Source organism: Amphiprion ocellaris, chromosome 13 (genome assembly GCF_022539595.1).
Source record: "Amphiprion ocellaris isolate individual 3 ecotype Okinawa chromosome 13, ASM2253959v1, whole genome shotgun sequence".
In the NCBI taxonomy this organism is placed as follows: Eukaryota; Metazoa; Chordata; class Actinopteri; family Pomacentridae; genus Amphiprion; species Amphiprion ocellaris.
In genome coordinates, this window is record NC_072778.1 from 25,089,297 (window position 1) to 25,112,127 (window position 22,831).

General features: G+C 42.8%; 1 protein-coding gene across 1 annotated transcript; it reads right to left on the minus strand.

Annotated features, from left to right (window-relative positions):
• Positions 1–2,096: 2,096 nt before the first annotated feature.
• Positions 2,097–22,401, minus strand: LOC111564009 (TBC1 domain family member 9B). Its single transcript, XM_023263331.3, has 23 exons — positions 22,048–22,401; positions 17,864–17,974; positions 17,548–17,666; positions 16,016–16,247; positions 15,091–15,349; positions 14,375–14,582; positions 13,227–13,424; positions 12,996–13,142; positions 12,365–12,515; positions 12,033–12,247; positions 11,640–11,757; positions 9,764–9,966; positions 9,500–9,582; positions 9,205–9,334; positions 8,860–8,958; positions 8,703–8,771; positions 8,302–8,542; positions 8,144–8,209; positions 7,210–7,278; positions 5,842–5,895; positions 5,617–5,658; positions 5,129–5,220; positions 2,097–4,986 (listed from the first exon to the last, which is right to left on the minus strand). The coding sequence occupies exons 1-23, from the start codon at positions 22,163–22,165 to the stop codon at positions 4,384–4,386; spliced, it is 3,627 nt and encodes a 1,208-aa protein (XP_023119099.2). The 5' UTR covers positions 22,166–22,401; the 3' UTR covers positions 2,097–4,383.
• Positions 22,402–22,831: the final 430 nt, after the last annotated feature.

A 22,831-nucleotide genomic window follows, 5' to 3' on the forward strand; every position in this document is an offset into this window, starting at 1 on the left:
TCTGAAGAGAAGCACAGTTCAGGCTTGGTGATTATAGAAATTATATACAGTTTACATAGCAGCTTGTCTGCTTCAGCAGAAGACTGAGCTTCAACTTACAGCATTAAATGAACAAACTTCTCCATGACAAATATTCTTCTGCACATTTTAGATTATACAGAGTGAAGTCAAGAATCTTTATTGTCATGCAATTAGTTTTCACCAGTCACGGAGTCAGTGTTAAAAGACGTGGACAGTAAAACACACAGTGCACTAAAAAATAGTAAAAATACATTGAAAGTAAGAATATATATATATATATATATATATATATATATATATATAGAGAGAGAGAGAGAGAGAGAGAGAGAGAGAGAGAAAGAGAGAGAGAGATGCAGCTGACTGATTAAAGTGCAAAAGTGCAGTTTCAGTTCCTTCTCGTCTCAAGCTTTTAAAGTGAGTGAACGTGAGGCTGTACAGGGTTCAATCTGGTGGTTTGAGTTCTTATCGACCCGAACCTTCTTCCTGAGGGCAGAGGCAGATAGAAATGAAGATACTTCCTTTTTTTCTGTGTGTATTTCTTTTTTGTGCATTCTAACCTTTATATTTACCCGTAGTGTCAGTCACTGCTTTGATCATATTCTGGGAGTTTAATCTTCCAAGCTACATTGCATCATACACCTCATTATCCAGTGACGTGCAGGCAGGGGAGGCAGGGGAGGCCGTGCCTCACCTGTCATCATGGAAAGACAAAAATGTAAAATGAAAAAATAAATGGTTGCATTTATTCAGTGATTTGTACTATAAAGTTAAGTTTCCATTTAACTTCTCCATTTTTAATTTTTTTTTTCAAAATCGCTGAATTTTCACATTTACCGTTGAAATACTGAGAAGAGACGTGCAGTGAGACAGCAGCCAACTGAGCCTATCCATGGATTGTGCAATGACTATGCTAACTGTGCTGGCATGCTATGCAGTGAGACTGTATTGCTGTCTCTCTGTATGTCGCTATTAAAATGTTCAAACACTTTACTATATGTATGTGTGTAACGTGTTTCTCCTGCCTCATGGTAGGGGGCACTGGTGATCCCAGGGATGATTCTTATTACTCCTCGGCTGCAGAATCATAGAATTAGTGACAGCAAGCTACAGTAAACAGTTATCAAGTCACGTGCAGCCATCCAGTTATTTTTTCCTCTAGCTTGGTCTTATTTTCAAAATGGAGGATTACATATCCAAACATTACATATCTCAAAGAATTTTCTAAACTGGACTTTCAATCAAAGCAGGAGATAATAATTAAAGGAAGACCAACGCCGGAGCTAAAAGGTTTGCTTCAGACTACAGAAGACCCGTTCTTTTCAGACGGACTGGTACACACGAAAAGACTGGCTGTGTGGATGAAAATTAGAAACTCAAATGCGACGACTGCAATATTCAAATCGCAAGACAGACTTCAGTTATATTGTATATATTGTGAATGTAATTAATAGTGAGGATGCATGGTTCAGTGTTTTATTGTTCAGGAGACTGAGATGAGGGCTAGTTTTTGCGGTAGATCGTTCTTTGATCATTATTATTGTTGATTCATCTTTGTAGTAGAACAAAATCTATTTTTATGATGATTCAGCGTGGGACTATTGTGTGTTGTATGCTTCTTTGGTTCAACATGAGTTGTGTACATGTATGTTGTATGTATTGTGTATGTGTATTCTTGTATGTATTTGGTATGTACTGTTTGTGTATTGTCATTTTGATTTGTATGCAACATGTGTACATAAGGTGTTTTTGTGTTGTCACTAATTAAGTTATGAAGACCCCAGGAAGAATAGCTGCCTTGCACAAGCTAATGGGGATCTTAATAAAACAAGCAAACAAACAAACAGGCAACCAAATAACCACGGACAGCAATCAGCAACAAACATGCTCGTCAGATTCCGTTTTTCTGATTTAAACACACAGAACATCATTCATTATCTACACACCGCTTAATCCTCATTAGGGTCATGTGGGGCTGGAGTCTATCCCAGCCGACTCAGGACAGAACATCGTAACACGCTAAAATCACGACATCAAACACAGCAGCCGTGTTCAACAGAAACAGGCCTCAGAGGAAGGTCATTTCATTCAGGATTTATTAGAACAACAGAGTACAATAACTGATCAATATGATGGATTTAAAAGCAGGTTGGTGAATAAACACAGTGTCATCATCGTCAACAGGCAGGAATAAACAGGTGTGATGTCATCAGAAGCAGGCAACAGGAAAACAAACAAGGCTTCAGGTGACCTCACCTGAACAAATGTTAACACTGAACACGTTTAGCTCATTTTCATTGAACTGTGAATCTCTTAAAACCAGTGAGAGCGTTTGTGTAAATAAACATACAGTATTTACAGTCTGTTGCTGTGCTGATGTCACTAAACGGTTTTAATGTCTTTACTCTGTTACTGAACTTCACGTCTGAAGTGTTTCTGGTGTGTCATTGGATGGTACGTCTGCTTGTTAGTCCGTTTGGTTCTGCAGAGACTCGGGAACAGATCAACGAATCAGCACTGATCAGTTCAAGCTCCTGTATTGATCCTGTTTCCATCAGATTAAAATGTCCTCAAAATGAATCTGTCAGTGTTTCAGCTCAGAAATGGCTGATTTCTTCAAGACTGTGTAACTCCTGGTTTTAGTCCTGCTCTAAACAGGCTGTTGGCCCCGCCTCCCTTCAGGAAGAAGACTCTCCCTGTTTGATTTACAGATTAATGAGTGAGACAGAGCAGGACTTTCTATCTTCTGAGTTTCTGTCTGAGGATCATTTATGTAGAAATATCGGTGAATTCTCAGTGCAGCTGTTATTTTTAACTCCTGTGTGAATAAAATCTGTATTTTAGCTGCAGAGAAACAAAGTGACTACTGGTTAACATGAAGTCTTAATGCTCTGCGATTCAGTGTCTGTTTTATACTTGTTCTGCTGTCTGACAACAGAAACAGAAAAATCCTTCATCTGTATTAAAATGCAGTTTATGTGAGCACAGAGAGCAGGACAGAAGCTAACATGTGAACAGCAGCTGAGTTTAAGTTGAACTGAAGCTCAACAGGTGACATGAAAACACAGTAACCCACCTAGTCCTTGTTTACTGGTTTAACTTAGTTTCCACCATCTCTGAATGTCCCTTAGTATCACAGTTTCCACAGAGATCTGAAATGTGGGCAGACCACCAGAGCTTCAGTTATCCACATTAGCTGCGTAACCTGCCAAATAAGATAGGATTTTCTTACTTTGTGTGACTAATGCTATTGACAGCCACATAAACAGCACAGCTGGCTAACACTGAAGATTCTCCTATTACTGTAGTGACTACGGCAGCTGCTCATTCTGACTGGATCACCTGGAAGCAGTGAGGCGGGGCTATAGAAAGCTGGACCGCTATTGGTTAGTTAGCTGTGAGGTAGCACTTAGGTCAGATTCCTACTGGTTTCTAAAGCTGGGATGCTAATTATGTGTTTGGGGGGGCTGCAGAAGTAAACGTCTTCATTTCTGAACAGCTTTTACTGTTAATAATTGCAAAACACAAGAAAAGTGGATATCCACCACATGGGACCTTCAATGTTTGGTCATGTCAGATTAAAGATTCCCTGTGTATTGATCTGATGCAAAACCTCCTCCTAGAGAAGCTTTTTCCTGTCAAACACCTGCAGCAGGTGTTGAGTGTTATCAGATCTACGGTGCCATGACTCCTGGTCAGTCATCAGATTCATTAGATCAGTGTCTCCTCTCAACTGAAAGCTCATTAAGAAAATCTAAAAATTAAAACATGACAACGTTTAACGACAGTAAAGTTGATTAAAAAGCTGAAGGCGTCAGACTGTTTGCGATGTCATGAGTTGGCCTGTGATGTCAAGGGTTGTTCTGTGACATCACATATTAATCTGTGAATTCACAGGTTAGTGTGTGACTTCAAAAGTTTAGTTGGTGACTTCATAATATTCAGAATGGTGATGTGTTTCCTTTACTCCAGAACAGCCACTCACAGTCACTGTCAGGGTGACATCATCAGGGATAATCCATTCAGAATTTCACAAATCACATTATCTGATCAGCTGATGACTTTAAAATCAGTTCTGTGTTGGTCCCCGCTCACCTGAGCAGAGGCTGAAAACAAACAGGAGGACATGTGAATCAGGTGATCAGATGACCCAGGTACAGGTGAGTCAGGTGATCAGATGAGCCGGGTACAGGTGAGGCAGGTGATCAGATGAGCCGGGTACAGGTGAGTCAGGTGATCAGATGAGCCGGGTACAGGTGAGTCAGGTGATCAGATGAGCCGGGTACAGGTGAGTCAGGTGATCAGATGAGCCGGGTACAGGTGAGTCAGGTGATCAGATGAGCCGGGTACAGGTGAGTCAGGTGATCAGGTGGAATGCTGGGTGAGTTCGTGATCAGAAGTGGAGCTCGTTTGACGCTCCACTGCTCGTTGAGCCTTACAGGCGGCCATCTTGGCCTGGATGTCCCTCTTTGTCTCAAAATAGTCAACGAGCGGCGGCTCGGTCAGCAGTGACGCCAGAACCTGCTCGAAGGTGATCGACCAGTCGACATCCAGCACGCTGCCACGCCTCTGCTCGCTGCCGCCAATCAGCACAGTGTCATCGGCGATGTCCTCACACTGCAGCGAGCCGGAGCTCACCACCGAGTATGATGACACAGAGGTGTCGTCTTTGATATCGTCGTCAGGCGTCTGTGGAGCGGCCGGCTCCAGCTGGGCGTCGGCCAAAGCCTGGCACACCTGAGACTCATCTGACACGCCCTCACCAGGCCTCTCCTCTTTCTGAAGGCTGCTGGGCGGGGCCTGAGCGGCAGTCTCAGCTTTCTTGGCGCCGTTGTTGAACTTCTTGCCGACCTCTCCGATGCGCAGCAGCAGGCTGGCCACGGTGGCGATGGAGTGGTAGAGCTGCTGCTCCATGGGCTCCTCACTGAACATGTTGTACAGAGTCTTACACAGCTCGATGAACTGCTCCTGTACACACACACACACACACACACACACACACACACACAGGTCAGTACACAGACACACACACACACACACACACACACACACACACACACACACACACACACACACACACACACACACAGGTCAACACACACATACTCACCTGGTTCATCCTGGGCAGATCTTTGATGGTCTCTCTCTTGGGCTCCTTCTCTTTGGCCCACATCCTCAGGTAGTACCTGTAGTCTTTCACCTCTGCAACAGACAGACTGAAGTCAGGCAGCTGAAGTCTTTGAGAGCAACAGGGGTTTCTTGTCAGAAGTGTGTGTATGTTTCCATGTGTGAGTCTGTGTGTTTATTTTGTGTTGCTGCTGCACCACAGGTGATGTTGAGACGGTTTGGTTGGACAAACTCTCATTCATTGTGCCGAGATTTTTGATTTTTATAATTTTAAAATATTTTTTTTGTTGCCTTTTCCAGTGAGGACAAACTATGAATGAACTACTACTGGTAAGTCCAACAGTGTGATCTGCCATCACACACATGGAGACACACAAAAACAAACTGTGCAGCAGACCAACATGCAGGTGATCAGTCAGTCATGTGATGCAGTGACCTGTACACACTGTCAGCAGGAGGCAGAGCATTTACCTCTCTTCTCCTCACCGTCTCCTTCCTCTTTCTCATCCTCACCTGTTCACGGAGAGAAGATCACCATCATCATCATCACCTTCATCACAATCATAAGCATCATCATCATCATCGGCACAATGACTGTGATATAACAAACTATATGTCGGCTGACTGGAAAAAAAAATCAGTCAGCGGTCAGAATAAAATCTCATCTGAGTTTCCTCAAACTAGAAAGACACAAACCTGGTGTCACTTCCTGCTGCTGCAAAGTGTCCAGATCAGACAGGAAGGAAGATTCTGGAGAAACATTACGAGAAAAAAAAAGAAGAGGAAGCAGCAGAAGAAGAAACAGAGGAAGAAGCAGAGGAAGAAGAGGAGGCAGAATAAACAAATGATGAAGAAGAAGCAGAAAAAGAAGCAGACAGAATGTAACATTCAGATTTGTTAGTAAAAGATTTGTTCATGCAAATCATGCAGTTTGAATGAAGATGTTTTCTGACAGCTCCTCATCAGCTGACAGTAAAGATGACAAACACTTTGAATTAACCCTCTGAACCCCAAAACCTACCAGCAGGTGTGAATGACGAGTTATCTTTAGAAAATTACACCATTTATGAGCCTGAAACTGGAAAAACTGAAAGAATTAAATTTTCAACCTTCCAATAGTACCTAAATGGATCATGACTTTGATGCCATACACTCAGAAAACATTAACCAAACCTGAGCTTAAAATTCTGATACTTTATCAATATCACATTAATTTACATCTCATTTAAAAATAAATTCACCCAATAAATAGTTTGCAGCAGATCCTGTAAAAAACAAAAAGTTCTTCCCTCCTCATCATTATTGATTCTCCATGACTGACTCTGCTGTGACCAACAGTGGAAATAAGGCAGCGTTTCCACAGAGCAGAGAGGAGACGACAAGAGAGACTGAGAGGAAAATAAAGCCTATGGATCAATTAAAAAAAAACAAAACAAAAAAAAAAACAGTAAACAGAGGATCAAGCTGTTAGAGATACATGCAGCATGGTGAAACATCTTTCTACAGCTGACGTACACATTGGTGGCTTCCTCCCACAGTCCAAAACATGCTGAGGTTAACTGGTGATTCTAAATTGTCTGTAGGTGTGAATGTGAGTGTGATTGTTTGTCTCTATGTGTAGCCCTATGATAGACTGTTACCTGTCCAGGTGTCCCCTGCCTTCACCCTAAGTCAGCTGGAATAGATTCCAGCCCCTCATGACCCTAATGAGGAATAAGCGATGTATAGATGATGTATGGATGGATGCTCTAACTGTGTCATACTGACAGAAGACATTTCTAAGTCCACGGTGAAAAAAAAATATCAGACAGAAACTGCTCAGAGTTCAGAGGGTTAATCTAACACATTCTGACATCATTCTGTGGATATTCGGAACCTGAATATAGACAGCGTTGCTATTGTTTGCTGTATTTTCCTCTCTTTTATTTGGCAGGCAGAAACATTGCATCAGTCAAGAGTGCTACTGTTGAATGGTAGATGTGAGCTGAAAACACGGCACTGTTTATGTGTGTGTGTGTGTGTGTGTGTGTGTGTGTGTGTGTGTGTGTGTGTGTGTGTGTTCACCTCGTGCTTCATCCTCAGTGAAGAAGTGTGTGGCCTCCAGAGCAGACTCTGCCTCCTCAGGGCATAGAGCTGCGACAAATAAACAACCAAATGAGCAAACACACATTAGTTTGTGAAAAAAATGAAGACAAGCTGTTGTATTAAAGGCCAGAGAAGCAGACAATGCAGACCTAACATAGAAATATTTAGTGACCTGAAACTATCGTGGAGTTACTGCTATTTAACAGAAGACTTTACCTTAAATATGTATTTACATTATGATGAGCAAATCAATCACTCCCTCATATGTACAAGACACAGCAGCAGTGAGTACAGCCCCGTTTCATCACTTAAATATCAAATGAGACATGGAGATACAGAACACTGATAGTTCCAAAATTGAGGAAATTCTATTTTAGAACCATTTTTATACAGTTAGGATGACTGAAAATCACAGGTGGACTCAGTTTAGTTTCAGTGATCACAGATGGATTCACTGTGGTCACACTGAGTTTCACTTTGGGGCATTAATTTTCAATATAGTCTTTCTAAAGAATTTCTTTTGGATTGTTAATTGTTTAACTTAAAAGCTATATTACTGAAATGTAAAACAGTTTACAGTCATTGGACATTAAAGTGATATTATACAGCACTCACTGCTGATCTATATAATGGTCACGACCTAATAAATGGCCTTAATCATGAAGTTCCTTAAAAATAATATTGCAATATTTCATCAGCCGTTTCTACTCGTGTCAACAACAACAACAACAAATTCAACAAACCCCAACAGGAAGCGGCTAACCCCAGAGGTTATCTGCACAGAATAAATCTCTATGGTAATGTGTCACTGCTTCAATGAACACATTGACAGTTCAAGTTCGCTAGCATAGCTGGAAGTCAGGCTGAACCTGGTGTCCAGGTTTGGAGAACCAGGTGAGCTGTGGGACGTTACCTGGAGGGAGGTGGAGCTTGTACAGCAGCTTGAGTTTCTCTGTCATGTCACCATGATACATCCCACCTGCAAACACACAACACAGACGACACACACTGAAGAGGAGACCAGCTCTGATTCTGATCTGGATCTGAATCAGGATTAGGATCTGGACTAACTGAGGCCGGTGATGAACTCCTTGAAGTTGACCAGCCCGTCCTGGTTCTGGTCCAGCAGTCTGAAGAGGCGGGCTGACAGCATGGAGGTGTGGCCTCCACAGGTCCAGGGAGCGAGTGCAGAAAACAGCTGAGCAAACTGGACCGGGTCGATGCGGTACTGCTCTAAATACGGCAGGCTGGGATCATGACGCTCCGCCGCAGAGCTGCTGGAGCCCCAGTAACAACTCGTCATGTGTTTGGACTGAACCAGAGACAGGGAGACAGGGACCGACCGAGGTAAACATGGCGGACTGAAACCTCAAGATCAGCATCATAGAGTAACAGGAAAGACAACGGCTGACCTCTGAATGAAACATCTGACCTCAGAGATACACAGAGAGACACAGTTAAACATGTCTGACCTTAAAGAGACAGTAGAGATCCTCCAGCTCCTCAATACTGAAGGCTGACTCCGTCATCATCGCTCTCACCTACACACACACAAACACACACCTGTAAAGTCTGTGGTCTCGTTAGCATGTTTAACATGTTAGCCTGCAGCATGTTAACTCCACCCACCACACTCCTCTTGGCTGTGTCCTCCAAAGACTGGATGACTTTCAACCTCTGCCTGAATCTCATCTGCTCAATGACATCAGAGCGCAGGCTGCCAAACTTCTGCTCAGAGAAGAAGAAGAGATGACCTCAAAGACAGGCCAAGAAGAAGACGGAATCACGGGAGCTGCAGGATTTAGCCTGATGCTTCACTTAGGGCAGTTCCCTTATAGAACCATGAAACAGATGAATGATGACGTTTAACCCTAATTTTTAACTGCAAAATAAAGTATACAAATAAAATATTCAGTTTTGGGGTTCAGAAACTGAGGTATAATCCCGTCCTTGTGTAACTAACATCAGTCTGACCTCATAAGACGACTTAATCAGGTCGAAGACATCAATCTCAGGTGGGGGTTCGTCTCCGCTCGTCAGCAGGGCGTGCAGGTGAGGGATGGGTGGAGCCACCGTCTGTTTGTTTACAACATTGTCCAGGTACCTGCAGCACAGGTGTGATTATTCCACCATGTTTTAGGCCGAATTACTGCGGAGTCTGGGCTCAGTCTAAATCCAGTTAGGACCTGGTCTGTACCCATTCTGGATTCAGTCTGGACTTAATTTGAACTCAGTCTGGACCCAGTGTGGGCTCAACCAGGATTCTTACCTGCCCAGGATGGTCATGGCTTCTCCCTCATCGCTGCAGGACAGCAGAGCATCCATGTTGTCATGGAGGACAGCCAGCGCCACCTGCAGGTGGATTCAGAGACAGGTAGTAGAGGTCAGACCTGGAGGACTCTGACTATGTGATGTGATGTGATGTTCTATCATAACACACCTGGATAGACAGGTGTGAGTTCCACTAACACTGTGGACCGCCACAGACTGCTGGCGGGAGTTCATTCAGTGACCAATCATAGCGGGTAGATACCTGGAAGGTGACCTTGATGCCCTCATAGAAGAAGCAGTCGACCAATAGGACGGCGCTGTCGAAGGGCATCACAGACAGAAAGAGGGTGAGGAACCAGGACAGGCTGATGGTGGAGATGACTCCCAGCTCCTGCATGTGTTCATATAGCAGGGGGAGGAAGGCCCGAGTCAGCTCCTCAAACACCCCCTGATCCACCAGAGCTCCTGTCGGGACAAACACCACCTCAGGCTGGGAATGCTTGATTACTACTCGGTTAACTAAATGTAACTCAATAAACCAGACTCAGATTCATGGTAGAACAAGAACACATCACAAACTGACTTTAGGGGACTTCAGGAGGAAATGGACTCCTTGGACTTCTGGGTCAACGCAGTAAATTTGGTTGCTTGACCATCTCAAAATCAGTTGAAACTCTGTAGGAATGATCTTTGTCATCTGAAACTAACATCTGCCCATTTTTTAGCTAAAATTCCAACCTTTTCGTAATTTTTCATCCAATGGAAATTTTCAATAAATCTCTCACAAGTTGGAAGTTTAATGAGATGTCACTTTCAGATGTCCAGATTTCTTGAAGCATAGGTCCTAGAGTCTCAAATTTTCAGGAGATGTGAAGAAGTCTCTGGTGAATGCAGCGAATACTGGCAAACAAGCCTCAGCTTTGTGACCAAACCCTCAGATTCAGGAAAATAAAACCAGGATCAGGCCATGAAGACAACATGGAAGCCAGTATTTGCTGCATTCTCTCCATTCACCAGAGACTTGTAGACATCTCCTGAACATCTGAAGACTCGAGGACATAAACTTCAAGAGATATGGACATCTGAAAGTTGTTGTGGGATTTTGAGGTTGAACAAATGTTACAACTAGGAAAGTAGGATGTTTAAATCAGACTCAAGTACAAACAGTGATATAACTGGAAAACATGATGTGTAAACTGATTTCATGTATACACTGAACAATCCTGTGTAAACTGCAGTCCAGTGGAAGCCTACACAAGACGACAAAGTCTGAAGCACAAGCGCTCTCTCTCTCTCTCTCTGTACATGAAACAAACAACACGCTGATCTAAACAGAAATGAAACCGGAGAGACCCGAGGATAGTTGCGGAAGGACAGGAGGGGGCGATTTCTTTTAAGAAAGGGAGATGGTTAAACTTTAGACACGATTACATCACACACCCTGGATATCCTGATTAGAAGGATGGGTTGTGATTTTCCAGACAAAGGAGCAGAGTCTAGAAAAAGTTTACAGAAATATATAAGACAATGTCAGTTAGAATCTGGTGATTTTGCCCACGTTTGTTCTCACAGCTCTGTACTGAATAAACATTATTCGCATCAGACTCTGAGGACTGTTTGAAGACTCTTTCTTGAAAACTTTTCTGAAAACTTCAACATTTGACCCAGTGGTGATTTTTTCACTACATGATTGACAAAGATGCTTGATCATCCCTGGCCTTGAGCAGGCAGAATGAATGACAACAAAGGTGCATCTTGTTCAATTTCCAACTCATGGATGACAGAATGGAAATTAAACTGAGTGAAAAATTATGAAAATGTTGGAATTTCTGCTAAAAAGTGGGCCGATGTCAGTTTCAGATGTCAAAGATCATTCCTACAGAGTTTCGAGAGATTCTGAGATGGTCAAGCAACTGACCTTCCCCTAATCTCGCTGAGTTGACTCTGAATGACCTTCCTGTTTATGTCGAAGGATGGTGGTCCTGAGGTACCTGCGGTCCTCCTGAACTGCTCCTCACTGCTGCACACTGTCCACTTTGAAATTGGTGGTGTATCCTGGTTCCTCTGAGCCTGGTTTTACATATCCTGGTCTTGTAATGTACTAGGTCTTGATCAGGACTGACCCTAGTGGTACTGACCTACCACCCTGGTGTTGTAGTAGTCGGGCAGCATGCGCTCACACAGTGCCACCAGCAACCAGAAGGCCTCTTCCTCAGTGCAGTAGAGCAGCAGGACGGAGGTGACGATGTTCATCGCCTGGTGGAGAAGAGAACAACTCAGGCCTAACAAATACTTCTTCTGTGTTTCAGTTTATCCTTCTGGTGCAGGTGTGTCGCCTTCCTGCCTGACATCACGTTTGTGGCTATTAGCTCCGCCCATGACTTCAGGATAATGCATCAGTTTTTAACATCATTTTAGTATACACTGTTATTGATACTAATATTTATTCAGCTGTAATCAGAGTGTTTTTCAGTTACCTGCTGCTCCTCAAGCAGCAACAGAAACACCTGACTTGGCTGTAGTCAGCCTACCTGGCAGTATCCGATGCCTGGGTTGCGGTGGGCGTAGGCGGTGAGGACGCGGCGAAGAGCAGCGATGCCCATCTCATTCTGGAAGGCTCTGTGCTCAGGCATGGAGCGGTGGAGGTCACGTTCTATCTCCTCTGTAGCTAATGAACACAGTCCCATGGCCTGCTCCACCAGGTCGCCATAGTACCCAGGGTGGGACGCCATCTCGTTCTGTGCTCCTGGATGGACAGGTGGACAACAGGTGAATACATAAATGCTACAGTAAGATCAGAGAGTTGCAACCACAGCTACCCTATCAGACTAATGAATGAACTGATGAACGACTGAACACTGACCTGAGAACAGCAGCCATAGCTCTCCTCTCAGACATTCAGGGATTCCGTTCAGGACCAGTTCCCTGGTTCTGGAGGTTCTGTACATGCAGACACCTCGACCAAACTCTGAGAAATGGATGTTCCATGCTTCCTCTTTCATCTTTTCCTTCATCTGCAGAAGGAAGAAAGATCTGTTGATCCAACGGTACCAGAACTCCACGGTGTCCAACAGTACCGGAGCTCTGCAGTGTTAAACGGTACCAAGAACTGCTCGGTATCTAACAGTGCCAGAACTTGTCCATATTAACTAGTCTAGAAATCCTCTGTATCTAATAGTACCAGAGCTCCTCAGTCTCCAAAAGTACCAGAACTCGCTGGTACCTAACATAACTAGAACTCATCAATCTCCAAAAGTACCAGAACTCCTTATGGCATCTAACAAAAACAGATGTTCTTGGTATATAACAGTACCAGAACTCCTTTGTATCTGACAGTAACACAAATCATCAGTATGTAATACAAACAGGACTTCTTCATACCGAACAGTGCCAGAACTTTTCACTATCTAATTGTACCAGTTCTCCTCTGTACCAGAATTCTTCAGTATCTAACATAACCAGAACTAACTGGTCTTACTGAGACTAGAACTCACAGCTTTGGGTCCTAGGTCCTCCAGAGCATCTTGGTGATACAGCTGCAGTAAACCCTGGCTGGCTGTAGGCAGACCGGGATGGTAATGACGCCCCTTCTGGATGGACTCCGATCCTACAGATGAGGACGAGGGGACACTGGAGGACGCCTGAGGACACAAACATTAGACAAAGAGAACTGAGGCTGGATCAAATGAGGAGCTAACCCTCAGTCTGAGTTGTGCCTGACGTACCGACTGTCCAATCAGAGACAGCGGGCTGGTATCGCCCCACAAGCTGTCGGGTGTCCGCTGCAGGAAGTCAGAAATACGTTGGACCAGGAAGTCTCTGTCTTTGAGGTTGGCGAATAGAAAGGTCATCTTGTTCTTGGTGCTGATGGAGACCGGGCATGGCAGAACGCTACTGCTATCCGCCTTCTCCACAATGGACACCTAAGGAACAAAGGATCATGGGTAAGAAAAGCTGAATGAGAAATGCACTCAAACACAAACTGCATACAGTATACAATATGCAGCATATACTGTATATTCAGTAGTAGATTCTGTAGTACTATGAAGCATGTACTGCACATTGTACTACATTCTGTAGCAGTATGTAGTATGTAACCACTAAATTGTCCTATTTTGCCATATTTGGCTGGTTTCTATTTATCTAAAAGAGGAAATAAACAGCATGGCTAAAGTGTAGAACCTTGTTCTGCTTTAAAAATTTCAAACAAGTTAAAAATGTGGACCATTTTCTTTTACTTGGTCAGACCTGTCTGATTGAAGGAACCAGATTCATAAGCGTTTTGATTTCATAACTTCAAATATGTCGCGAGTTTGACGGTTTCTCCTGGTGTTTCGATAATGGATCCGTGCTTCAGTTTTACTAGCTGCACTTTGATCAAATCTTCTGAGAGCCTTTATATTTTTATTTTAATACCAGTTTGGTAATATTGTGAATATTTCATTCAATACTTCTACAATTTCAATAAAACACATTCAAAATGATCTCATATTTCCTTTGTAATTTCACACATACAGCCTTAAAAGTACAATGTAATTACTGCAACACTATATTTAATTATTGCTCTCATGTAATGTTAGAACTTCATGTTTATGTATATAGTGTTTTTGAAAATTTCATCTTCTGTATATAACTTTCTGTACAATTTTGCACTATTTTTTAATATAATCTTTTACTGCCCTGATACTCCTGTCTTTTGAGCTGCTGTAACTGTGAACTTTCCCCCCTGGGGATCAATAAAGTTTATCTTATCTCATCAAGGCTATTTCCTGAACTAGCTACAGTAATCTCCTGAATTACCTACAAGCTCCTTCTGTTTTCTGAACTGCCCAGTGGCTCTGTCTACTTCCCGAGTGACCAGCAGACAGTTTACCTCTCTCAGAGGAATGATGAGCTGACACAGGTCTTCCTCTCTGCTGTTGAAGCAGATGTAGTTGTTGGAGATAAACAGCTGCCCGACCACGTGCATCTTGGCAAACGGCGTCCACAGTGTGCAGTCTGTGTGTCCGTCCAGCCGCTCGTCCTGCGTCAGCCGGAACATCGCCCGGTACCTCTCGTTCTTCGCCCGGGCGTCCAAATCCCTGCAGTGAGAAACAGCTGATCAGGCAGGACGTCAATGACAGAGACACCAGACTGAGACAGACGGAGTCCGTCTGATGTTTGAGAAGACAAGCTGAAGGAAAGCACAACGTGGACACAGAACATATGAACGTCTGTCCATTAGGGCTGAACGATGTACAAAATAAATCTTTACTTTGACAGAAATAAGTCCTAATGTTAGAGGGAATGGCATTTTTTGTTTATTTATTTTATATAGAACAAAAAAAAGGTAAAAATAGTGATGTGAGTTTTGCCTTCCGCTCTCTAATATCTGAGTATCTGAATCTGGTGTGTCTGCAGCACCACAGTGCCTTATCTATAATTTCTGTGGCACATTTTGCCAAAAAAAATGCAGCTCCTGTGACTGGATACTGCACGTGTCTGTATTGCAGTCTGGATAATATTCTGATTAACTGTTCAGCTAAGACAGTTCTCTGATACCCTTCATGTCCTCTGATATCAGACTTAGAGTTAAGAACAGACCGAGACCTCTTCAGCACAGAGACGTTCTTCAGGGTCTTGCAGGGTTTGGGCAGCGAGCGGTCAGCGGCGAACGCCTCGTTGTCAAGCAGCTGACGCATGGCGATGTTGGCGAGTTGCTCCATCAGCTTGAAGGTGTCATTGATGTTGAGGAACATGGAGAAGAAATGTTCGGTGTGACGGGTGCTCACACGGACGCTCTCTGGAAACAGCAGAGTGGCGTTCTTCTCCAGCTGGGTCACCTCGGTCCACGGCACCACCAGGGTCACTGAGGTCAGAGGTCACACATGCCAAACATTTACTCTGTGGCAGCTGTTTTAACACTAACATATGCATTAACAAACTGCTCTGCTTAAAGATGACATTTTGTTGTCACTACAAACAGAAACAAGGTAAAGAACAGAACAATGAAGTATCAAGAACCTAGATATTAATGTAAAAATATAAAATGCCTGGATATTAACCTAATAAAGTATAACTAATCTGCATATTATTGCACTAAACTACCGAGAACCTGGATATTAACATAAAGAATGCTCAATAATCTAGATATAAACAGAAATACATGTCAACAACATAAGAGAGTATCAATAAAGTGGATAACAGTTCACTACAGTATCAATAACCTGATTATTAAAGCACTAAAGTATCTTGAGCCTGGCTATTAAGGAAAAAAGTATCAATCACCGAGATATTAATGTAAAGAATGATCAATAAACTAGATATTAAGGTAAAGAAGTATCAATAACCTAGATATTAATGTAAAGAATGATAAATAACCTAGATATTAATGTAAAGAAGTATCAAAAACCTAGATGCTAATGTAAAGAAGGATCAATAAACTGGATATTAACCTAAAGAAATATCAAAAACCACAATATTAAGGATATACCAAAAAGAATCACATGCACAATGGATATACCCCTGCACATACCCTCCTTGCCCAGCAGGAAGGAGTAGAAGCACAGGTGGTTGACGGACAGGTAGAGCCAGCCTTGCCGCGGCACTCGGCCCTTCCAGTAGCTGCACGAGTAATAATTCACCAGCTTCTCCTCATCAGGCATCCCAAACAGCCTCCTCATCTTCAGCTCTGCCTCCCGAAACTTCCCGCTGTCCTCTTCCTGCTCGTCGCTTGGCTTCAAACGGTTCTCCTCTGCGATGATGCCCTGCAGGGAGAAACATCGCTCAACAACAGAACCATAACAGTCTAAGCAGTAGGCTGGGACAGGATCTGGCATGTCGTACCTCTCTAGCATGTCACCAGGGTACATGACGGTATTTATGTCTGACAAACATCTAACACAAGTCAGCGTAGCTGGTATGATAGCTATCTTGCTATCCCCCATCCTCCTCATCCCCACTTTCATTCCAACTGGTTGAGGCAGATGCCTTCCCCGAGTCTGCTTCTGCTGGATGTTTTTTTTTTGTTCCTTCCCAGCATTGTTGACCGCTTGCTCATAGGGAATCCAAAGGCAGTTGTGGACTGTTGGGTTCTCTGCTCCTTTTTAAAAATCGTAAGGTCTGTACCTTATTATGATAAGCACTGTGAGGTGACATATGCTGTGAATTTGCATTATATAATTAAAACTGAACTGAACTGAATTGAATGGTGTAGCAGGTAATAAACACCAGCCTTCCACAGATTCTTGCTGGAGGACCTGATCACACTTGTTGCCATGGTGATTACCAACACTGAATGGAGATGATGGTGACAGCGTGGCAATGGAATTAAATTATGCGATGTAGAAACTGAACAAGTGTCAAAAAAGTAAATATCAAATTAGAAAGATGCAAGGTTTACTGTTTACTGTAGGAGTTTAGTGTTTACTGGAGGTGTTTGCTGTAGTTTGCTGTAGGAGTTTACTGTTTACTGGAGGTGTTTGCTGTAGTTTAATGTAGGAGTTTAGTGTTCACTGTAAGTATTTGCTGTTTGATGCCGGTGTGTGGTGTCATCTGTCCGTGAAGCAGGTCATGTGATCGAGGACGCTAACTTGCACTGAGCTCAGCTGACAGTCATAAATCCAGATGATGTAAATTTAAAAGGCCATGCCTGCAGTGAGAAACACTTTAACTCACAGCTTCAGAGAAACAGAAGGCGGATAACTGGATATAACGAACTGCAGGATTAGAAATGTTGGTTTTGGTTAGGGCACCTGCAGGTCAGGTTCAGGTGGTTTATTAACGGTGGGCTCTGAGAAGTTTTCGGATGGGTAATGAAGACCCTGTCCTGTGAATTAATAATGTACAGCGTCCATTCTGACTCGTCTTATAACAGACTGTCTTCATCAGTCACATCTTCTCTCAGCTTGTTCCACACTAACCTCTGGAGATGAAGACCACTGAAGACTACATGGACTATAACCTCAGTACAGCATGACAGTTTAGAAGAAAGAGGAGCAAAATAAGTCTTCTAAATACTCTGACACACCATAATACCCCAATACTGGGGAGCACAGAGTAACATACACAGATCTTTCCTTTGACGAAGGTGGTGACGTCTTCATCGTTGTCGAAGATGGAGATGGTCTGCAGCAGGTTGGACTCAAGCCAATCCCAGTGCTCAGTGATCTCCTTTCTGGATGAGCCTGCAAGACACAGTTCAGGGTTAATACGGGGCGTGGCGATAGTGCTGAAATGTTGGTCATGACAGAATTTTCATTTCAGTCAAAGCTGAATCAGGCAGATGATTAAATCCATCACAGGACATATTGCTGTCTCACGCAGGGTTACACCTACAAACAACATTCAGTCAGTCCCAGTGCTCCCAGTCTGGCCCACTCACCACAGGCAATGTTCCAGTATATCTGAGAGTCTGCAGTCTGCAGCAGGATCCTGTATGGGGCCACTCTGGCACTGGAGTCCAGAACCACATCCAGAGTCCCAACTAGAAGACCTGCAGAAAGAGAAATCAGGAGACATTTCAGCTGCTTGGCTTCACATCAGAGCCTGCTGAAGACTGTTGTGACACGTTCATTCTCCTACTGAGCTGACAGTTAACGGATGTTACAGGCTGATGGGTAGCTTCTGCTCCTGTCACTGTTTTCATAGAGAGCCTCATGTCGTTATGGATTCATCTTGGTCACAGATCAATCGTCATTTCTAAAATCATCAGAAAACAGATCAGTGAGCCCCGGGTGCACGATGCCGGACCTCCTAAATGTTGTTCAGACTCACCAACTGTCCACAAAAGAAGACGTTCAAATCTCAAAATATGAAAATATCAAATGTTTTTTCTTGAAAACTTAAACTTCATCATTTATCAAAATGGTTGCAATTGATTTTCTTTCCATAGACTAATGGACAAATTATTGCAGCTCCAAACCCAGCTGATGTCAATCTGACAGTTTAATTTACAAAATACAATTAAATATATTATAACAAATTAAATGAAACATGCAGTTTCACAGAAATTGCTTTCATTTATTTTAGAAATGTATTCTGTATTCTAAGTCCTAAGTGTTCATGTAGATAAATGAAAAGTTAAAGAAAGGCTTGAGGCAGAAACAGCTGGAAGGACTTTTTTTTATTTTCCTCACCAACCCGTGATGCCTTATGGTGAAAACAGGAAACATCATTTTAACGGCCTGTTAGCAGTAACAGAACTGGAGCTCTGGGGTTCCAGCTAATGATTATTTCCATTAATCTGTGAATTATTTTCTGGATGAATCTATCAGCTACTTAGTCTCTAAAATGCGGATCAATGTTTCTCCAAATGTCTTGTTTTGTCCAAAGATATCCAGTTCACCCACCTGTCCCCAAACTAGACCTGAACCCTCCTGTCCCCAAACTAGACCTGAACCCTCCTGTCCCCAAACTAGACCTGAACCCTCCTGTCCCCAAACTAGACCTGAACCCTCCTGTCTGTGACCCCTAGTGTACCTTAAGACTCTTGTCTTCTATAGTGGAAACAGCAGAGGATCCACAGCGCTGTCCTGTGGGACTCCACACACTCTAGATTTCAGCAGGTCAACAGCTGCGTGTGTTTCCTCTAAACTATATAACCAATTTGTCACACCGGCAGACACACACCACTGCTTCCTGTCAGCTGACTGCTGTGACATCATGTGATTCAGTCTTCTAACTGTACAGCTTTTCCACAGTCCAATTCAGTTTGACGCAGCAGAAGGAGGAGACAGTCTGTACAGATCAGGTTCAGACTGAAGTAGACACTGTGAAATCTAATAAACTAAACAATGTGAAGCGTGTGATGGGTTCAGGGTCAGTCAGTAGCGTGTGAAACTAAGCTTCATCTATGCAGAACAGAAATGACGCAGAACTGTTTAATAAATACTCAAATGCTGAAAATTGAGTCACAATTATTTATACAGAACATTTAAAGCAAAGGCTGCTGCATTTGAAGCGGAAAAATAAGATTACAAATGAAAGTAGCAGGTTTAACTATGGGTTAGTTTGTATCTTTTGGGACACAATTCAGGAAATATCAGATTTTAAAAATATCCTTTCTGCAGCTAACTGAAAGGTAAATCCCCTGAGGAATGATGACCCTTTGTTTTCTCCTTTTGCTTGTAGTGCAGCACTGTTCTCCTGTTTCACTCCTGATGTGCTTCAATAAACATGAGATTTATTGTGATTTGTGTTGAGTTATCATCATTTTTGCTATTCAGTGTTCATTTACAGTATCTGCACGGGAACACTGAGGCAAAATGAGCCTCATATGTTGTTGAATTTCTACATGAGGACAACATGGAAGCAGCTTGTAACTTTGAACATATAATGACAATATTCAGATCCCTGTGAAGACCGGTTTAGTGCTCCTGCATATAAGTCCATGTCAAAATTTTGTCAAAATACTTGACACGCATTAAATTCTAATGATGTTAGAGGCCTCAAAAGCTGGTCACCTGTCGACTTACTGTGCAATATGGACACATCTGTTTATATATATATATATATATATATATATATATATATATATATATATATATATATATATATATATATATATATATATATATATATATATATATATATATACACACATACAGGAACTTTCTGGGGTCACAATACCACCCTCATTTGAAAGTGTTGTACCCCCCTACTTTCAAAGTCCAGTAATTAAAAATACAATCATGGAAAAAAAAATTACACCATCCTTGTTTTCTTCAATTTCTTGTTCATTTTAATGTCTGGTACAACTGCAGGTACATTAGTTTGGACAAATATAATAACAACAAAAACAGCTGATAAGAGTTTAATCTCAGAGCTGATATCTAGACATTTTCCATGGCCTTTCTGATAATAACCAAAATCACTGAAGTTCTTCCATCAATAGCTATGGCACTGTACTGCCAAAAACAGCTTTTAGGATTTCATGTTTTCTTTTCTCTGTTTTAGTCACATGATCCACACAGGAGTTAGTACTGATTCATAACCATTGTTTCTGATGACTGCAGCCATGCATCTTGGCATGCTCTCCACCAGCTTCTGACATTGTTCTGCTGTCACAGCAGCCCATTCCTGTTGCACTAATTCAAACTAATTTGCTTTGTTTTTGGGCTTGTGGTTCTCCATTTCGCATTTGATGATTTTCCACAGGTTTTCAATTGGATTTAGATCTGGAGATTGAGCAGGCCAAGGCATGGTTCCAATGTTCTGGTTCTCTATCCAGGCTTTAACTGACCTTGCCATGTGGCAAGGGGCATTGTCTTGTTGGAAAATCCAGTCATTGGAGGCAGGAAAGAGTTTTCCAGCTGATGTAAGAAGACTGTTTTCAAGAGTAGCCCCAAACATGACCTGGTTCATTTGCCCTGTTCCACCCAAACTGAAACAACTCCAGATGGTCACTGACCCACCCCCATGTTTTACTGTAGGGGCAGGCAGTCTGGTTTGTAGGCTTCTCCAGGCTTCCTCCTAACCAGTAAGTTGGCTGGAGTGGACATCAACTGAAAACTGGATTCATCCCTGAAGAGAACCTTAGCGCAATCTTCAACAGTCCAATCCTTGTGATCCTCAACAAAGAGTAACCAGGCTTTCCTCTGCCTTTCCTTGATGAAGGGCTTCTTCCTGCCCTGTGTGACTTCAGACCAGCTTCAAGAAGTCAGTTTCCAACTGTCCTTGCCAAACAAGTCACATTTCTCCACAGTGCCCACTCATTTTAAGGTCCCTGGAGGTCTGACACGATTCCTGACACAGGAATGGATGAGTGACGGTCATCTGATGGGTAGAAAGATGTTTCCTGCAGCGACCAGGTAGCAGTTTGGTAGAACCATGTTGGGCTTGTTTTTTCTTGGTGTAATGAACGGCTGTCTTGGAGATTTTCAGTTTTTTCGCTACCTGTCTCTAACTCATGCCAATTTCCAGCAGGGCCAAGATGGCTGCTTTTGTGGCTTCACATAATTCTTTAGTTATAGGGATTATGTGAGAGCTGACGACTTCTGAGTTGTGCTACGGCTTGAATGTAAGCAGGAAACCACTTTAGGCCTTTGCATGTGCAGTGCTGCTTATGACATGAAATGGCCTCTTATACACCCTGGGGATACAATGAAGCTGAAACATGTCAAATAGGACATACAGTATTATGGAATCAGCTGCATTTTTTGTTGTGTTCTTTGTATTCTTCAGGTAATATACCTTTAGTGGTACCAGGCATTAAAATGAACAAGAAACTGAAGAAAACAAGGGTGGTCTAATCATTTTTTTCCATGACTGTATATCATTTTCTGGAACTTTCCAACAATTTGGACCTGGTGCCAATTATGCCGTCTGTGTTTTCACTAATGGAGGTGGAAGTTCTATTTGTTTAAATACTGAACCCTAAAATGGCTTCCTAGATTTTTTTTCAAGAGGGAAAATGATGATATTTATGTAGGTGTGCTGTACGGATTTCAGTGACTATGTAGAGGGCTCAGGGAGTTTGAGGGTTGGAAAAATGATCTCCAATCAGTCACTTCCATGTTCGATTAATCAGGGCAGTTTCTACACATGAAACCTTCAGCATGAACTCACCAGAGAGCCCCCCTCCGCGGCCGTGGCCCCGTCTCCTCTGCAGGATGAAGAACGGGTTGGCCCGCTCGGACACCCACAGAGCTCCGGCCAGCAGCACCTCCTCCGGCTGGATCCACATCTCTGCCCGCTGCTGCTCGCCCTCCGCCGGAGAAACACCGGGGAGGAGGCCGGTGTGTCAGCGGGATGAAGCAGGTAAAGTCTCGGGTGTGTCAGCAGGATGAAGCAGGTATAGTCTCGGGTGCTTCAGCGGGATTTAGCAGCTAAAATTTCTGGCGTTTTAGCGGGATGTAGCAGCTAAAACCTTCTGTGATGTTGTTGTTTTCACGGAGTCTGACGACTCCACATCACTTCCTGGTGTGATGAGTCACATGACGCCCTCTTTGCGTTCTGCGTAATGACGTAACACGCACTGTGCTCAAACCAGAGCCCTTGACAAAGACCACCATAGACTGGATAAGAGATAAGATAAGATAGTCCTTTATTACTCCTCACGTCAGGGGAAATTTCCATTGTTACAGCAGCAAAAATCTTTCAGAGCAGCACTAACCATATATACAGTAAAGATAATAATTATACTAACAATAATATATACAATATATACAAGAATGAAGGATGAAAAATGAATAAATAGAGTGTTACTACACTATAAATAATGACATCAGCATAAAGTGGCTTGTGGAATAAATGTAACTGTAAAAGTGCAGAAAATGCCAGCAGTGCAAGGAATTGTTGTACAGATTTTACCATGGTTTAAGGTGATATATAGTCCAGTTTATGTTAACAT

What these genes read in the sequence shown, in the direction of transcription:
- LOC111564009 (XM_023263331.3), bottom strand. Translation starts at nt 22,165, where the DNA reads ATGTGGATCCAGCCGGAGGAGGTGCTGCTGGCCGGAGCTCTGTGGGTG. An exon ending in TCGTCAAAGGAAAGATCTGT is followed by an intron (nt 16,248 to 17,547) that starts GTATGTTACTCT and finishes TTCTCCCTGCAG; the next exon opens with GGCATCATCGCAGAGGAGAA. An exon ending in ACACAGCCAAGAGGAGTGTG is followed by an intron (nt 8,772 to 8,859) that starts GTGGGTGGAGTT and finishes GTGTGTGTGTAG; the next exon opens with GTGAGAGCGATGATGACGGA.